The sequence below is a fragment of the Carassius gibelio genome, chromosome A18 (assembly GCF_023724105.1).
Source record: "Carassius gibelio isolate Cgi1373 ecotype wild population from Czech Republic chromosome A18, carGib1.2-hapl.c, whole genome shotgun sequence".
NCBI classification, from domain to species: Eukaryota; Metazoa; Chordata; class Actinopteri; order Cypriniformes; family Cyprinidae; genus Carassius; species Carassius gibelio.
In genome coordinates, this window is record NC_068388.1 from 3,242,043 (window position 1) to 3,262,503 (window position 20,461).

The 20,461-nt window shown below is 35.9% G+C and overlaps 1 protein-coding gene across 1 annotated transcript; it reads left to right on the forward strand.

The window, feature by feature from the left end:
• Window positions 1–3,377: 3,377 nt before the first annotated feature.
• Window positions 3,378–5,259, forward strand: LOC127934091 (apoptosis-stimulating of p53 protein 2-like). Its single transcript, XM_052531265.1, has 3 exons — window positions 3,378–3,576; window positions 3,944–4,163; window positions 5,190–5,259. The coding sequence occupies exons 1-3, from the start codon at window positions 3,378–3,380 to the stop codon at window positions 5,257–5,259; spliced, it is 489 nt and encodes a 162-aa protein (XP_052387225.1).
• Window positions 5,260–20,461: the final 15,202 nt, after the last annotated feature.

Genomic DNA, 20,461 nt, shown 5'->3' on the forward strand with positions numbered 1-20,461 from the left:
TCACAGCTTCCAAACGCTCTCAACACAAAAGCCTACTTGCACTCGTGATTTTCCGTGAAAAAACGGTACAGACTATCTTTCTCTTATAAATATAATAAAACTAAAGACTTTTTGGAGTTATGAAGGATGCAGTACTACTCTATAGGTACTCAAGATTAACTTATATTGAGTATTATTGAGTGAAAATGAGCATTTCACCCCCCCCCCCCCCCCCCCTTTAAGGAAGGTTCACAATTAACTACTGTTACATCTTTGTCTCCATTTATAAGCACATCTTCATCAGTTCTGAGGCTACAGACTCAATGTGCTGTCTGTCTGGTCGAGAAGCACTGCCCTCCACATTGGAAGTGGGACCCCCATAGTAAACTCTATTGCTGTAGGCTGTTTGCTTTTCGTTTCACAAGACTGGTTAATTCTATATTGTCATTATGTTCAGTGCTTTCCAGCATGCACAAACACACAACATGTGTGTCATCTTACGTCAATCGCCACATCTGCAAGCTCTGTTTTATAACCCTCAACCCTACAGAGTCGTCTCAATCGCCCCCTCATGTGTCCTGGTTCTTTCCGAACAACTGGAGAGAGGTCTTTGATTTGGCATTCGAGAGATTAGGCTTGGAGGATGCATGGATCCCCTCGTTTGGGGTGTGATTCACTGTGGCAGGTATTTGCATGGCAAGGATGCTCATCATTTATCCCTGTTGGGTGATGGTTAATACATCTCACTGGCATCCTGTTGGCACTCTTCAGCTCCTAATGCAGTCATCTGTTTGGCCTCTACTCAAAAAGTTATGTGTGTGTGGCATTTCAAGGTGGTCCCACAGGGCACGTTGATCACCTTGAAGAGAGCAGAGGTGTTTCTGGCCAGCATTCAGTGCCAGTTGTTCTCTCTCGGCTCCTGGTGGATCTCCAAGAACCCCCATCTAGACTATTTCTGATCGAGTGTCTCACCAAGTCCTGGATGCATAGCGAGCTGGAACATTTTAGAATAAGAAAACTCAAAAGCAATGAAACAAGGTCATCATGCATGCAACTCAAACCTGGATACAGGTCACAAACACATTTTTTTTTTTTTTTTTTTTTTTTTTTATCATAGTGTGCTTGCGTCAGCAGCATATGTTGCTGTTCAGTATTGATGTTTACTTGTAATTGCTCAGTTTCTATATTTGTATTCAGGTGTTTGGCCAACCAACACACTTGCAGCCACTCTTATGTGGGATCACTGTAAGGGAAGGTGTGAGTTGCAAAATGCATTTTGCTATTATAGGCGTTTCTTTCTTTCTTTCTTTCTTTCTTTCTTTCTTTCTTTCTTTCTTTCTTTCTTTCTTTTCTTCTTTTTTCATGTTTAAAGGTTTTCATTGCTTTTCACACACAAAACACAACCAAACTGTAAAGAAGCTTCACTTAAGGTGTACCAGCAAATCAGTATATTAGAATGATTTCTGAAGGATCACGTGACAATGAAGACTGGAGTAAAGATACTGAAAAATCAGCTTTGCTTCTCAGAAATTAATTACAGTATGTGTTCAGATGTATTAAAATAGAAAAGATCTGTGCATATTCCATGCACATTTTGTGTAGTTTTTCTTTGATGAGGTAAAACCATTTAATGAGTTTACACTGAATTGACTTCAGATGAAGATCAGTAGCATACAATAACAATAGTCTAATCATCAGCATTTGTTCACATCCACAAGTAAATCTGAATTGCTTTCACAGATTGTGAACCACATTAATCATATCCTGAATGTCAGAAACTGGCCTTTTGAACCAACCAAAAGAATCAAACTCTTGACTACAAACAGACCACAATGCTCTAGTCTAAAGCCCCGAGAGAGAGGTCGAAATGTCCATTTTTATTTGGTCAGTGAATGTTCATTGTTCTTATTTAACTTTCCTTTTCATAATAAAGTGACCATTCAATTTAATCTTGCTCAAGCTGGGTCACAATGTCCTGTTGCTTTTAATTTTCAGCCCTCAGATTTTATAGTTTTCAATTTCAGAAACCTTCTCTAAGAGCTTTGGCAGGCAATCAATACCTCCATGGGAACAGAAGCAGTCCTTAAAATCAAACAGGAGATCGAATGTCTCAGCAACGTACACTATGAATTAATTGACACAATTTACTTTTTAAGCTATTGCAATTTAGTTCAAATAAAACCTAATGAGTTTCAGTAGCTCAACTGATGAACATACTATTAACAAAAGCAAATTCACCTACAGTACGAATACTGTTGTTAATGTACTGTCAGTCAATTTAAATCTGTTCAATGTGTCTGTTGGCTATGGTTTCACAAAAATATTAAGCAGAATGACTGTTTTCAACATTGATAATAGTAAAAAAATATATATATTTAGCAGCAAATTGGAATATTATAATTATTTCTGAAGGATCATGTGACCCTAAAGACTGGAGTAATTATGCTGAAAATTCAGCTTTACATCACAGGGATAGATTCAACTTTAAAATATAATCAAATAGAAAATGCATGGTTATTTTAAATTGTGTTAAATTGTGTAATAATGTTTCACAAGATTTAAGTTTTCTTCTGTATTTTTGATCAATCAAATAAAATGCAGCATTGGTGAGTATGAAACATCTTTCAAAAATATTTATAAAATTATGTATGCAGTATGTTTTGTGTAAAGTTTCATCAATACCAAAGTCACCTATCCAAATACTGATATGCACTGTCAGTAGCTTTAAGTCTGGTCAGTGCATTCATGCAAATGTAATATATGTGATTTGAGGCTGTAGATAAGGCTAGAAGCTTCTGAGACAAGACATTCTGAACATGTTCACCTCTACAGAAGGAAAAACTATATACGATGTAAAAGCTAAAGCCATCACGTGTTCTTTGAAAAGTTATCAGATTTTAGATTTGTCTGTGGTTCTATTTTAGAATTTGTGACATCAGCCCCTTAACCGCTCTCCCCTCTGAGATGCTGGCCATTAATGTGTAATGTGTGTGAGTTATGATTGAAGCATGTCACTATAGACATCAAAGTGATGAATTCTGCTACTCATTAGTCAGTTCAAGCTAGCACAGTATCAGTACTAAAGTCCTAATGTCTGTCCAGTGCTGCGAGTGAGTGCATATAGTGGGATGGTAAACTCCAAACAGTAGCTTTATTTTACAGTAAATAAAACAAAAATGCATGTAGCATTTCTGGTGTTACAATGATAAATGTTAAATATATATATATAAATATATATATATATATATATATATATATATATATATATATATATATATATATATATATATATATATATATATATATGTATATGTGTGTGTATATATATATATATATACAAGTTGACCAGTAAAGTTTGTTTCATAGTAAGAATGTAATGGAGTCGTGCTTCATCTGTCATGTTGTCCCTGATCCACCTCTCGTCCTCCACCTCTGCTGGTGTTCTCCAGATGTTCCTGACTGTGTTCCTCAGTAACAATGAGCAGCACTTCACCGAGGTGCCCATCACGCCGGAGACCGTGTGTCGTGACGTGCTGGAGCTGTGTCAGGAGCCGGGCGAGGCCAGCTGTCACCTGGCTGAAGTGTGGAGAGGCTCAGGTGAGGCTCTGCTGAAGAACAGAGCTCCAGTATCACACCGCAGTCTTTCAGATCAGATCTGGTGGATCTAGAGCTCCACATGGCTCTGTGTTCAGAGAACATCTCTAGAACCACACACAACAGTCTAATCTTTGTATTGCTACACAGTAAAGGAATCATCCAGATCACATTGGCTGTGTGAAGCTCTGGGGAAGATTTGGCACGAGATAAAGATCCAGTTGCTAGCAGCTGCCTCTCTCTGTTATGGCTTTCACCACACTTTAGTGCCATAAGCAGATAGTGCTATTGGATGCTACATTGGTGCGCTGTGTGTTCTGGGTGTGTATGAACACGTGTGTGTGTGTGTGTGTGTGTGTGATGACTGCAGAGCGAGCGGTGGGCGAGAGCGAGAGGATGATGGATCTGCTGCTGCAGTGGGGACAGGAGAGGCCCGAGGTCCGGTTCTTTCTGCGTCAGGGCAGATCACCCAACCTGCCCACAGGTAACACACACATTAGACCCCTGCTTCAGACTCCAGCTCTCACTGAAGTACAGAGCAGGACTGCTGTATTCACTTCTAAAGTCCTAATGTCTGTCCAGTGCTGCGAGTGAGTGCATATAGTGGGATGGTAAACTCCAAACAGTAGCTTTATTTTACAGTAAATAAAACAAAAATGCATGTAGCATTTCTGGTGTTACAATGATAAATGTTAAATATATATATATATATATATATATTATATATATATATATATATATATATATATATATATATATATATATATATATATATATATATACATATATATATATATATATATATATATATATATATATATATATATATATATATATATATATATATTTTATACAATACATTATATATATATATATATATATATATATATATATATATATATATATATATATATATATATATATGTTCAGTATATATGAATATATAAATCGATCATTATTATAAATCAGCACTTGATATGATATATATCTATGTATATATTTATCCTTATATTTCTTGTTTTAAATAACATTCAGAAATATTTTATCATTGAAGCATCAGGCATTATTTCTCCTGTTTTTTATTTTAAATTTTGGAATTTTGTGTATCATGAGCAAGTAGGCGTTGAGCTTCAGGCCAACTGGGACTCGAAAACAGTGTGAAATTATGCATGACTGGTTATTTCCTTCATTTCTTTAGTACTGTATCTGCCAAAGCCTTGATGGACAGCTCGTGCTCATAAACCAATAATGTCTGCTGGGTATCAGCATTTGAGCCATGTGATGCAGCCCAGGTAAGCAGAGGAAGCTCTGCAGTTGTGTACTTTTTTCATTAACTGTGTTATATCTGTCTATCATTCAGACACACACACACACACACTTTCTCCTTCTTCTCAAGTCTCTTGTTCACCCTCACCATGCACAAACGCACACTCTTTTTTAAAAAGTTTTATTGTTTAAGTTTGCCCATGACCTAAGGGAAACTGAAAGCTTCCTGTCACTCAAAAAATAAGCAACAAGTAATAAAGCAAACAAAAAGTAGAAAAAAAATGCTTTACACTGCTGGCAAGTCCATCCTCCATGGGATGAATGAGCTTCTGTCCCTGTACATCACCTAGGTCTTCACTCACAACCAAACAGCTCTCTGCCACTGGCTCAACTACAAACCCGTATGTAGTCGAGGAATGAAGACAAAGTGCTCTTAATGAAAGTGTGCAGGAATGGGACTTGTTTAGTGGTGTTGTTGTCAGTGGTGTTGTAGCCTAGCGGTTAAAGATCAGGCCTGGTAACTGAAAGACTGACACCTCTAAGCAACCAAAAGTCATCCATGAACTATCAATTATTACTGATCTATGTAGAACAGGTCACTACTGAGAGACTAAAGCTGAATCAATAAAGTAACTGAAAAATTAATTAAATCGAAATAATTCCTTTTCCATTCCAATATTTTCCAATTTAAAAAAAATATATAATAATAATAGAAAATGACAAATCACATTACAAAATTACTAAAACTGTTTATAATTTCTGTATAAATAAAAAATGTACGTTTTTTTAAATTGAAAAAGGACATTTTTGACAGTGTATACAAGTAATACTAAAATAACTCTGTCAATGTCAAACCTGCTGTGACACATCTTTACATGTTGTATTTGAAGTGATTAGGATTTAAGGGCTATGGAGAAAGGCACATTTGTTAAGTAAATAGCTGTATTATGACATTGTCCTTGCAGAAAGCTACTGTATCATATGGCTTTAGAAGTCTTAGGATATAGTGCCATATGGAGCTTTTTTATTAATGTTTCAGCTTAACCATCTCCATTATGAAAATGAGCACTGTGTATATTCTGCAAAATATGCTCTCTTCCAATGAAAGAAAGTCATTAGCAAATGAAATGAATGAATTAGAAATGAAGTTCATTAGCTGCTGTCAGGTGGCAAATAAAGACTTTATTTTAATTAACCAAGGGGTTTGTTTGAGAACAAGCTACTGTATTTTGTTGAAATCCTAGGGTCAGAGGTTGTTTTAGGAACTCTATAAAAGAGTTTCTCGTCATGTTGTTGTGATAGTGGCACCCGAGTCAGTCTTCTATGTTCCTCTTTAAGGTCAAAGTCCAGGTTAAGGTTATTGTGAAGACTTTTATTACAGCTGAGGCTGAAGAGCTCCGACAGGCTTTTTCTATGACTACTACCTTACCTTTATACCCCAGCTATAAGGGTTTATTTTGGTGCTGTTCGTGACCCTGTGATGTCAAACACGTGGGTCCTGTCTCCGTGCTAAGGATAGAGACTCCAGGTGAATCAAGCTTAAGGTTTGAGCCTTTCCTCATCCATTGTCTTTTGATTTCTGTGCTCAATGTTTATGTTTAAGCTAGAACATGCAGTATTATATCCCCCCAAAAAAGAACAGATATATCTATCAGACTTTCTGAAACACTGTTCTGATCTCTTTAATCGACACGTCATGCACAAAATTGCATTTAAACCACAATCTCACAGTGTGAGTGTGGATTTATTTTGATTCTCCACTGCAGATTCTAGGACATGTGCTATACATGAGGATCTGAATGCATGTTCCAGCATGTTCCCTGCTGTGCGTGACCTCATCTCATCCATATTGTCCCACACATCTGGGTTCTAGGGTTAGGGGTGGAAGATATTGAAATGCAAAACGCAAGTTGTATCTTTGCGAGAGCGGATGAGATCAGAGTCACATGAGGGCATGAGAGTGAATGAGGTATATTGATTAGGACTGATTGGCACATGTCTGTTGAACCCATCCTGAAGATTCTGACTGAGGTAGACATTGAGCTTCATACTGTAATGGTGCGTTAACACCAGATGCAAATGATGCGAAAAACGCGAGTTGAAAAATCGTTCCCGTGTAGCATGACACATGGGCACTTTTAGGGTAATTAAATTTTTTTAATGAAAAGAAAAAATGCATTAATGCATGCATTTAAAATGCACTTTAAAAGTCTGTAGTTAGTCCAAAACATACATAGCATTTTATATGTCATTAATACACAAATTAAAGGGGACACTGGATGCAGAATTCACTTTTACGTGAGCAGTGTGTGGACACAACCACCCTACAAAAAAAAAAAAAAAATCCATTCACGCCTTTTTATTTTATTTTATTTATCCCCAAAAATGATGTGACATGTAGTCGAGTATAGTGTCCTATCCTCTGAATTTGTGGTCTGCATTTAACCCATCCAAGTGCACACACAGGACTGGGCAGCTGTTTTTGCTGTTGTGCCCCAGTTAGAGGACGCATTGAGTTAGTTTTGTTTTTGATGGTAATGTGCCATCGAATACACAAAAAAATGGAAGTGAGGGGCAGGGTGATCATTTAAAGAGACATGCACCAAAACAGGATGCTCTGCTATTTTAGACAAATTAAAAATGGTGTGGTAATGCACGTTCACTGAGGAATTTTAATCAAAGAATGTTACAGACATTTCATAAAAAACCCTAAAGAATTAAACCAACTTTTATTTTATTTATTTTTTTCATATTTTGCATATTTTTTAATCAAGCTGGTTTATCATTATCTACTTCTTTTTTTTCTTTTCTTTTTTTATCAGAATAATTCAGATTTTAAGATTGAAAGTGTGGGTATAACAATAAAAATCAAACATTGAGAGAGAGGTATTTACAAATTCAACCTTCATAAAAAAAAATATAGTTGTAGAAGAAGAAATTGAATTAAGGAGCAAACCTATTGAATTTATTGAACTAAACAGGGCTAGTAGGCTGGGTCTGTCTCTAAACAAATGTCCATCTGTTTTCCTCTCTAGACTTCTTTAATAACTCATCTTGTCCCTCCCTCACTGTTATTGTTCATTATATGGGTCTGTAATTTCACAGCTGAGAGAATGAGGTTACATAAGCTCCTGTCATTAGTTTGATACAAAATGTGAAGCATGACTCTCTTTCACTCTGTGCTTTCATTTGGACATTTAACAACAACAAGACTCCGATTCATTTTCATTTTCAGAAGAGTCTTATTCCAGGATCTGAATTTACAGTTCAAACAAATTCAAACATTTCACAGTCTTAGTAGATAAAGGCCACACTTTGCCTCATATCAGTTTGTAAACCAGTGTATTTTTGGCTGTGTCCTGTAATGAGTATTTGGCCTGTATCTACTGAACTCTATGTCCAATCGCGTTTAGCTGTATGTGTAAAAATTTTGTAGCACATTGCATTTTATTCAGAGAGATTCTAGTATGTTTACTACATCATTTTGAGTTTTGAGTACTACATCATTTTGAGTTGGTTTCATGTGTACGCAGATGTTTCTTGAGACAACACCATGTTTAAAGCACATGAAATCAAAATTCGCTATATTTATTTAGCTTATTTTGCTATTTTCGTGGTAAACAATTCATCCACACACAAAATAAATAAATAGTTTGCCTCTGTAATCTTTAATCCAAATCTGAAAAACACCTCCCCTCTGAAATGACAGACCTTCTCTCATGATGTCAGTTTGACAGATTGGTCTTGAGCATGCCCCTCCAACTGTCAGTGTAGTTATGAATGAAACGCCTACTTTACTACATCCAATCAGTTCACAGTCTAAAAAAGCAAGCCACGCCTTTTGTTTTTCTCATTCAATTTTTCATTTCTCCAGGAAATATGTGACAAAAGAGGAGTAAAGTCAGTCGCAACCTCTAGATTTAAAGTAGATTTATTATTTATCACTTTTTTCTATTTATGTTTTAGCTGTCTTGGGGAATCGTAGATGAATTGTGTGTGCATTTCACACTTTGATATGAGGGACAATTTACAGATATCTGATTGAATGTCACTTCTATGTTTCTCAATGTATATATTTTTATTTCAAACCGACAGGCAATCAAATGACTCTCGCAATCGGGTTGTCCAATTCCTTTACAAGTCTAAACGGAGCCCACAGAAAGACAGATGGATGGACGGGCAAATAAACATGCTCTGATTTTTGCATGACAAGGTGCGCAAGTTTTTTAAAAAGAGAAAAAACATGCACAAAAAACATGTTTAAAAAAATAACGCGAAGCACTCAATGTTTCCTTCCTGACAGCAAAGGCCAGTCATGCCAGTCAGGTATTTCTTACCCAACTCATGCCACATTTATCTAAAAATACAAGATGTAGCCAGGTGAGGTATGGATTCATATCCTATTTTTTATGGTGGTGTTGATGTTGTTTTTCAGTCTAGTTTACATAATGGTCTTGCTAGAGGAGAGAGAAAAAATCAGAAGACTCGAATGACAAAAACACTTTGGGGCAGAAATTGAGAATTTTCAGCTGATTTGCACACTCAGAAAAACATTTGTATTCAGCTGGAAAAGACATCTTGACTCGTCATAAATATTAAACACTCTCGGTTGGCAAATGCTGATAGATTCTCCCACTCATCATTACCTGTATTGCATAAACCTCACTCAGCCAAACAATTTGAATTATAAGTATGATGAGGCTGAAAAGAACATCTAATTGGAGCCAAATCCAACTCTTAACGTGGGATTCCAAGAGTATCTGCATAAATTAAGGATAAGCTCTGGACACAGACCCTTATCTACTTAATTCTGAGGAATAACCTGAATTTATAATTCTTCCGACTCAGGGGCCAGTAAGTTGAGTGAACAAGACAGCGAGAAAACGAGGCCCTATGCGCAGGGCTGTTTTAATCTCACGGCTCCTTGGCCAAAGGTAGAGAGGTCAGCACATCCAGTGTTTTCCCTGCAGGTGCTTGCTCCAACGTACAGTAGGACAGGGAAATTGATGTGAAGGTGCAAAGAGAGACGTAAACAGTAAGGATGGGTTGGTGCCGCTGAGCTGACATCAGGTTTTTTCTTGAATAAATGCAGTTTGTTTCTTTATAACATAATTTTAGCCATCAGGAATTAATCAGATGGTGTAAAGTACATTTAATTAATACACTATGAATACTGTGTAATTTTCAAAGTGCTTGCAAAATATCACATCCATAGCTTTGATGTTGCAAATTATGGCTCTCACCAAAAGCTATTTAACGCTCACTGCAAAGCAGTAACCCTGTGAAACAAACAGCTAGAGGAGGGGAAAAAAACACTTTGGAAAAGACCTAGGGCTCTGCTTTTGAACAATTCCTTGTACAGTTGAGCTTATATATGTGTGTGTGTGTGTGTGTGTACAGTATGTATATGTATGTGTGTGTATGTATGTATATATATATATATATATATATATATATATATATATATATATATATATATATATATATATATATATATATATATATATATATATATATATCACCAATACATTTGACTGTGTATTTGTTTTGTAAGTATACAAAAGCATTTTGTTGTATGCATTTCTAAATTGCGGTGAGCATTTATTAAAGAAACTGTGAAATCTCTTTATGTGAAAGCTGTTAATTTACAGATTTCAGGTTGAACCAGTGATAAAAGCTTTAAGAGTCATTAAAATTCAAACATGCATTCACACAAATGTTTTCCTCCAATTTTTTTCCATATACATATTGTATCGAAGCAAAGTATGAATGCAAACAGCTCAGTGTTTATTTTTGCATTAAGCTAAAGAAATGAAATGTATACATTTCAGAAATATATGTTTCAGTTTGAAATCCCCAGTGAGAACATTGCTGTGGAAAAACAGCCTAAAAAGACATGAAAAATACAAACGTGCATTCGCACATATAATTTCCTCTTTTTACAAATACATTTTAATGCAGAAAACAAATGCAAATAATTATGTTTATTTGTGCATTAAATTATAGAAATTAAATTAACTGTGTTTATTTGCTTTGTGAGCATACAAAATGCTGGATAATACATTTCATTGCAACGAGCATTTGTGAGAGACAGTCGTTTTATTCTCCCCCCTCGCCGCAGTGTGATTTAACTACTTTTTTGCACATTTTCTAAAGTAGTGTTAAGAACTGACCTTTGTTGAAATGAGGGGTTTCATAACACTTTAAGAGAGAGAAATAACCATTGCCCATAAAATGGTGCCGTGACCCGGACAGCATATCTCATCTGCTTTGCATGAAAACAGACGCACAGAAAAAGCACATTAAGAACGATATAAAGGCCTGGAATAGGAAAAGAAAGTGAGCAGAGCCACATAAGACTGTTAAAACATTAACAACCCCCTGGAATCAAAGTCACCTTAGTAAAAGTGTTCTAGCCTGGCTCAGCTACATCAGGGGAATGCATAAACACGCAGGAGGATGGAGAGAGTCGGAGAGTATTTATTACGAAAATAAATCATTTTAACACTTAGGCCACCCACTGCCTGAGACTGTGGGTAATGAGTCCTGAGCCGCCAGTGAGAAAGAGAGAGTGATCCAGCGGCTAATTCTCTATTTAAAGCTGAGGCTTGGAGCCGTGTGAAGTGGAGCTCTAATGAAGGTGGTTTGTGAAGGGGGTTTGTCTCAGTTCAGACCAGAGTGAAAAATGCTGCTTGTTTATATGATCGGAGAGAACTGTGAGTCTGTTCGCAAAGCAGCTGCTGTCGCATCTGAAAACGTTTAGGTGAATCTCACGTAACCTGTTAAGAACATGTACAGTCCTGGTTATATTTTCACAGTATATTTCTCTATGAAATCAGAAGAGAAAAATAGGAAATTACGCTATTATGGAAATGATTTTCATGACAATTCAATTAGAATATGAATTAAATTGCACCCACAGATTCTTATTTCAACACAATATCCATAATGATTGAATGATAAGTTAATAAATAAATACATAAATAAATTTAAAATGTGTATATATATATATATATATATATATATATATATATATATATATATATATATATATATATATATATATATATATACAATATTTTTTTGCAATAAAAACATTTTTAATTTACATAATTTAAATTGTAAAAGATTATAAATTGTATCATATTAAAGTATGAAAAACACTACTGAGAGTAATGATTACAACCAATGCATTAAAGTAGTAATAATTTTGAAATGAAATCTGCGTTAAAGTAATGAAAATCACAAAAACAAGATCACCATGCAAAAATCTTAATTTTCATAAAAATAAGCTTCAGTTTCTTTACTTGAAACTTCACTGAGGAATTGCTAGTAAACATCACAAATAATTACAAAGAATTGACAAGTACGATTGTGGAATTTTGATGTGAAATTGCATTTTGTAAAATGTGCTCCAATAATTGTTTATTACTCAAAAAATTATTCTGCCCTTTTTTTTTTTTGCCTTTTTGTCACACTGTATCATGCTTTCTGCTAATGAGCAGATAACATTAAGGAAATGGCATTCAAAATATGGTTAAAATTATCAGACCTCATTGCTGTTGTAGATACTGTATTTCTCTGCCCTTCAGGCACTTGATGTCATCTTAGGAGAACTGAGGCTTTACTGGATCCTCAGGAATTAGGTTAAAAGCCTCAGAGAACCGCGACCCTGTTTTTCTGCACAGCAAGAAGCAAGCATGAGTTTCTGCTGAGCTCAGAGCCGCAGTTCTCAGGGAGAGTGGCGCACACATCAGGGAATAGTAGTTGTCGTGTGTTGCTGACAGTTTCTCGAAGGAAGCCTTTGAAGTCTCTCATTTGTATGTCAAAGAGCACAACGCTCAATTGTCTCTAGTTTTGGGAATGCCTTCTCCACCTCCTTACTTTAGAAATCTTTCTGATTTCGACAAGATTTACTTTTTTGTTCAGGCTCGCTGAACATTTTCATCTTCACCGTCTTGTTAATGTCAACTTTTTTTTACTTTATGTAAAGTTTGTGTACAGTGCTTTGTATCACATAGACTGTGCTTTTATGATATGGGGTTTTAAAAGAAACGCATCATACATTTAATTTGTATTTATATTACTTGGTGTAAAAACAGAGGGCAACAGGCACGGAAGTAAAAATAGCATTAATTTTCTCCATATCTCTCCAAATAATTTTTAACGATAACTTTAAAGACAGACATACAGTAAGCTCTGAGATTTTTAACTTATGGTATACAGTATGCCTTTTCTTGAAGCCATCAGTTCACATTATTTAAACTTATATTTTAAATAATCGTGTTTATGAGAGTAATCCAATGATGTAAACCCATTATGTTGATAGAGAAAATTCCACCAATTGTTGCTGTGGGCAGAGCTCCGCCCACTCCCATGAAGCACAGCAAATGCTGTAGTCAAGTCCATCTCTCTATGCTTTTAAAACACGTAAAACCAATGCCATTGAAAATGTGGGTGGCCATTAATGCACTTTATTTTTATTTCCATTACTTTTCATAACAAATATAACAATTTATTGAACATAAATGACATCACTGTTCCTGCTGTTTTAAGAAAGAAAAAAAAGCGACAAAAAAAATCCTTCAGGTTGTGAGTAACAGTAAATTTAAGGGTGGTTTACGGTAGTTTTTATTTTAGTTTTAGCTGTGTTCCTTTATTAAACCTTCGAAACTAAAAAAAATGTGATCCATTTCTAGATGTGTGAAAATCTAATAATGAATTAAACAAGCAAAGCCTCGAAGCCTGCTCTAATGGTGAACACCTTTAAAGAGCTTTTGCATAATGACAGTTTTGGATTGCTATGTATGTATTATTTATTTAATTTATTTAATATTTGCACATTTAAACCTTGTTAATGGATACAGAGTCATTTTTATCACATTAAAACTTTTCACTGTTTCCTGGCAACCAAAAGCGTTCTGATGTAGAGCTAAGTGGTTTGCAGCTGGAAGTGAAGTGAAACACGGGTGGAAGTCATCGGACCTTCACTGAGGGACGAAATTTCAATAGAGCTGTAGAGTTGGATTTTGAATTGGAATTACAGAAGAATTTCATTAGTCTGACACTATACATGAATTAGCATTAATATAATAATATTTGTCCTGGACAGCAACCAATCTGGCTTCAAAAGTGGCCACTCAACTGAGACTGCGCTGCTCTCGGTTACTGAAGCCCTGCTACTAGCAAGAGCAGCTTCAAAATCCTCGGCACTCATCTTACTGGACCTTTCAGCTGCTTTTGACACTGTTAATCACCAGATTCTCCTGTCCACCCTAAGAAAGATGGGCATCTCTGGAACCGCACTCCTGTGGGTTAAGTCCTACCTCTCTGACAGATCCTTCAGTGTGTCTTGGAGGGGTGATGTTTCAGAGTCACACCACCTTGCTACTGGGGTTCCTCAAGGCTCAGTACTTGGACCACTTCTCTTCTCCATCTACATGACATCATTAGGATCTGTCATTCAGAAGCATGGCTTATCACTGCTACGCTGATGACACCTAACTCTACTTCTCATTCCAACCAGATGACCCGACGGTAGCTGCTCGCATTTCAGCCTGTCTGATTGACTTAACCTTACGAAGACAGAACTCCTGGTGATTCCATCTAACCCATTGCTTCATCACAACTTCTCTATACAGCTGGCTTCATCGACCATTACTCCTTCGAGGACAGCCAGAAACCTAGGAGTTGTGATGGATGATCAGATAAGCTTCACAGACCACATTGCTACAACGACCCGGTCCTGCAGGTTTGCCTTATACAACATTAGGAAGATTAGACCCTTCCTGTCAGAGCAAGCAACCCAACTTCTTGTCCAAGCTCTTGTTCTCTCCAGACTGGACTATTGTAATGCTCTCCTGGTGGGCCTTCCTGCATGTACTGTCAAGCCTCTGCAATTGATCCAGAATGCAGCAGCGAGGGTTGTCTTCAATGAGCCAAAAAAAGTTCACGTTACTCCTCTCCTCATCAGGTTACACTGGCTACCAGTAGCTGCTCACATCAAATTCAAGGTACTGATGCTAGCCTGCAAGATGACCATTGGCAAGGCACCAACTTACCTAAACTCATTGGTTAAATATCTCATGTGCCCTCCAGAAGTTTGCGCTCTGCAAGTGAACAACGCCTTGTGGTACCATCCCAAAGAAGTTCAAAATCACTCTCATGGACCTTTTCCTTGACTGTGCCCAGCTGGTGGAATGACCTCCCAATCTCAATTCGTACAGCTGAGTCTTTACTCATTTTCAAGAAACATCTAAAGACATCTTTTTTGCCTGCACTTAACCAACTAACACTAGCACTTTTCCTTTTCTTGTCTTTTCATTTATAAAAAAAAAAAAAAAAAAAAAAAAAAAAAAACTGGCTATGCATTCTATCCTAGACTAACTGAAACTTGTTGTGGCACTTGTATACTGTTGTTGTTCTCTTGTTGACCTGACTGCTTCTATTGTTCTCATTTGTAAGTCGCTTTGGATAAAAGCGTCTGCTAAACGATTAAATGTAAATGTAAATAATATCATTAATTTGGAATAATCATGCCTCTGCATCCCCTGATGTTAGAGACGTATTTTATCCTCAACTAATTGGACATAGTTCAAAAGGCTTAATATTGACAAAAAAAATACTATTTTTTTTGTACTAATGTTTTATGATATTTATAGACTTATAGCAAAAAGTATAAAAGTATTAATTATATAAAAGAGAATTCTGGGAAATTAATGAGTCAATGGTGCAAAAATAAATATTTATTAAAAAAATGAATTACATTTATTGTATTGAGTCGAATATGTTTTATGTTGAGTGTTGAACATGGCGGTATATTTAGGGGTAATTCATAATGACATGATAAATGGAAAAACAAAAATACATTCATTACATCTTCTGTACATTTACAACATTACAATTACGGCAGTTTATGGAAGCCTGTTTCTTATATATATATATATATATATATATATATATATATATATATATATATATATATATATATATATATATATATATATATTTATATATATATATATATATATATATATATATATATATATATATATATATATATATATATATATATACACACACACACACACAATTCCTGTTTGCAGCTGAACTGGAATTTAAAATCAACATGAAACCAAAATTCTAATTTCTTTTATTAGTGTAAATAAAAGAATGGTCACTAATTAAGTCCCTCCCTGACTGTATAGCCTATTTCACTCCACTCAAGTGATGTATAGACATACTTTAGCATATTTCGCTCGCAAATGCGCATACAGAGGCGACTACTAACAACAGGTGTCCAATTCAACTACAATGACTTAAATAAGCAGCAGAGTGGAGCAGACAGGAAGGAATAGGGGATGAGGAGCTATACCAGTCTCTAAAGTCCATGAGTCTGAATGTCTTTTTCAATCAGCCCTCATGCCTCATAAAATATCAGCACCTCCAGGGATTACTTCGGGGAGGGGTGGGGGGGTGGGTGGGGGGCGCCACAGACGAGGCTGATCTATCTATCTATCTATCTATCTATCTATCTATCTATCTATCTATCCATCCATCCATCCATCCATCTTTTGAATATTTTGAATTAATCTTTATTTTTATATTGTCTTGTCTTACCGGGAGGAGGGACTATGTCTCCCGGCTGGCCTGGGAACGCCTTAGGGTTCCCCCGGAAGAGCTGGAAGAAGTGGCTAGGGAGAGGGAAGTCTGGGCGTCTCTGCTTAGACTGTTGCCCCCGCGACCTGGCCCCGGATAAGCGGAAGATGATGGATGGATATATGCATGTATTTTTCAAACATGTTTTTCAAACACATGATAGGTAGTCTGCTTAAGAACTCCATGAGGATGAGAATTATATTTGTCTTCCCATTTTCTCTTTGGGTAACATGCATATCCTCCAACACTATGAGTACAGGAAGAGATTTTGATTCACGCTAAACAGAGCAAATGGGCTTTTAGACTCTCAGGTCAGGTTTTCTCGCTCCAGGCCTGAAATGCAAAGGGAGCCCTGTGGTAGTGATCCAACAGAGTGCCACTGCTCCACATCCAACTTCCTCAACAGGGGAGTGTTTGGGCGGGGGAGGATAAAGAGAGGAGGAGGAAAGAGATGGAGTCAGGGGATATGTCCATTCCTATTAGATGTTTCACACCAGGGAAGGGGGATAAGATCTCAGAGTTTAATAATTGATCTGTAGTGATTAAATATGAATGCTGTCGGCCGCTCTTCACCACACAAGGGAATCGTTAATAGGGGATCTGAAGACTCAGGAAGGCTAGTCCAGGACCTATGTGTGTGCAAAGATATAAGTTGAGGTCAAACTCCACAGAGACGGCTCCGTGTATGACATGAATGACAAAACAACAAATATAAATGGTTTACATGCTGATTGCCATGGAGCACGTTGTGTTCTTGCACAAGTGCTTGGAGTTTCAGAAAACCGTGTGAATTTTGTGCTGCTCTTGTAAGGCAAGGTGTTATATATTTACAGTACCATTTACAAGTTTGGGTATGGTAAGATTTTTGTTTTGTATTTTTGAAAGTTTTATAGCATTTATTTGATGAAAAATTGAGTAAAAGCAGTACTATTGTGAACAATTAATACAATTTAACTTTTCTATTTGAATATATTTTCAAATGTAATTTATTCCTGTGATGCTTAACTGAATTGTCAGCATCATTACTCCAGTCTTCAGTGATCCTTCAAAAATCAATCTCATAATATACTAATACTATATACTACTAAAAATAAACTAAAAATAAAGGTTTTTTTCTGTCTTTATTTATTTATTTATTTATTTAGGTTTAAATAAATCATTTAAATTATGCCAGGTAAAATAAAATACTGCAGTTTTTCTCCTCTTTAAGTTATGAAAAAATACAAAAGTGACAGGCTTCATAAGAACGTTATGCACAGGCATTGTAAACCTCACTGAATTCTGATTGAATCTTACATACTTTTAGCAGAAGAAACAAGAGTAATACAAATAAATACTTGCAGGGGCCTCACAAACTATTTCTCTGCCTTGGACGTGTTTAAACCCACAGCAGCTTTAATCTTTAATAGAGCACCATTATCACTGCTTACTCCCATTGCGTTTATGTACTTCCACATACAATGGTAGTTTCAGCATAAGCACTTTTTCTTGTGTAAATTACAGTCTTTTCTCAGTACTGCGGTTGATTTAAAGTGTTGATTGTTTGTAATACATTCACCTCCATCACATACCGATATCTCTGCTGCTGTGTTCCATGCTGGATTGGGATAATGGATCTTTTATAGTGATGCATATGATGCATGATATGCGCCGCTGGTATACTAATCTCATTTGGCATATGAAATATGTGTGTCTGCATGATAGAGAGAGTTCTGTATAATTACATGTGTTCCCCATGGCACGAATCTTCACCCACCACAGTGTATTCAGCAAGCGTGATTGGAATTTCGCTTCAGGCACTTCCAGCCACAAGAAAAAAATTAATATAATAACTCAAACTCCCAATGTTTACCATCCCTTTCCACACTGGTTATTTAAAAACAATAATTGGGTACTGATTCTCCAGTCTGCGTCCAGGTAGGTATTTCAATTCCGGTGAGTTTGTGCCGGAAATACAGATCCACTTAATGTGACAAGACTTCATTGATTTCTGCTGGGCTTTAATAATGGCCAATCAACTGCACCCAGAGTCCACACAGCTGATAAAAACATTTACACTTAAAATTCTCACTTTAGAACAAGATAAAGTCCATAATCTATAATAACAGTTCCACTAATGAAAAGTCATTCTTCTGTTGTCTCTCACATTAAAATCCACCCACATATTTGTTAAAATGTTTTTGCTTAACGAGATGTTAAATTAAAATTAAACAAAATTTATGCATTTAGCAGACGTTTTTATCCAAAGTGACTTACAGTGCATTCAGGCTATCAATTCTTACCTATCATGTGTTCCCGGGGAATCGAACCCCCAACCTTGCGCTTGATAGCGCAGTGCTCTACCAATTGAGCTACAGGAACACTTTAGGAGATATTAACTCCTGGTCTGGACTAGGCTGGTGTGGAGTGGATTACTTGTGGTTTACTGTAATGTTTTTATCAGCTGTGTGGACTCTCATTCTGGCGGCACCCATTCAATGCAGATGATTCATATTTGTGAGCAAGTGATGTAGTGCTACATTTATCCAAATCTGTTCTGATGAAGAACAAACTCATCTAGATCTTGGATTACCTGAGGGTGAGTAAAATTTCTGCAAATGTTCATTTTGGGTGAACTATTCCTTTAAACCTACCCAGTTTGGATGATATATTATGACTCAAGTTTGTGCTAACTGTCTTTACACTACATTGGATGCATTTGAAGATTGCATTATTGTTTTTATATTATTATTATTTGAATTTATGTCAACTTAGAAAATATATCAGAAGTGCAAAATATTAGTGCATGGAAACGTGAAGACTGAATGACATTTATTTAACTTGCAGTAGGCAAGAAAAAAATAAAAAATAAAAATAAAACCCAGGTGTTCTTACACTGCTTTGTTAAACTTAAATCCTAAACCTTACCACACAATCTGAGACAATGCACTTTGAACAAAAAAAAAAAAAAAAGAAAACAAGAAAACCTACTAACTTGAGTGTGTTTGAACAGAGATTGTTGCAAGACCACTTGGTGTTAAATTACATTATTGCAAGGCGAATAGCTGTCTGCTTATATAGCTACCATATCTTCCATCCTTACAGAGCTCTACAATAGAGCTGATTTCTGTTTGAAAGGTTGTGATCTTATTTCTGGCTCCAGCAGATGACAATTGTCTGTAAAATTGAGCTGGCATAGAGAGTCGGCCTGTCGTTTTCTGTCAGTCTGTCACTGAAATAATAGTTTGATCCTCAAATGCTAAAACTCACAGGCTACAATGACAAACCTCTGCTAATAATGTTTCTATTCTCTTAAAAGCATTATAATATTTTCTGCATTGTAACTCTCTATAATAATAAAAACTTTAATTATGAGTTCCAAATTCTTTTTCATAAGACCATCAATTCCCGATATACCCTCTGGGGATTACAAACAAACCTCTTAGCGTATTCTAATCAGCTAGAAAATTTGCACGAAAATGGCAAATTTGCCAATTAGTTACATACGGCAGACCAAATGATTTCCCTAATCAGCCTGTAAACAATGCTGTTCTGTAAAAACAGGGTTTACTAAAAAGCTTCTAACATTGTTCAGCTCATTCTGGTTGTTTTTGCATTTCCAGTAAAGTGCACTTTTTGAACTATATCTTAAAGATATCCTTCTCAAGGCTTTACATTGGCAGATTAGTTTCTATTGATGCCTACAAGACTCCATGATACAAGTTAACACCAGTGCCATTGTACCTGATGGAGGTTTATCTTGGATACTACAGTTGTTTATTTTATTATTATTATTGTTTTTTTTTTTTTTAATAACAATCTTCTGAAATTCCTGTCCTATATCCATCCATTCTAATAATCGTTAACTTTTTGTATATATATATATATATATATATATATATATATATATATATATATATATATATACAGCAATTTGCCAAAACATTTATAATGTTTATATAGTTTCTTGAAATGCTAAAATAAC

Excerpts from the sequence above, each read along its gene's own strand:
- LOC127934091 (XM_052531265.1), top strand. The coding sequence starts at position 3,378 with ATGTTGTCCCTGATCCACCTCTCGTCCTCCACCTCTGCTGGTGTTCTC. Across the intron at positions 3,577-3,943 it reads TGAAGTGTGGAGAGGCTCAG|AGCGAGCGGTGGGCGAGAGC; the intron begins GTGAGGCTCTGC and ends TGATGACTGCAG. Across the intron at positions 4,164-5,189 it reads ATGTCTGTCCAGTGCTGCGA|GTCTTCACTCACAACCAAAC; the intron begins GTGAGTGCATAT and ends TACATCACCTAG.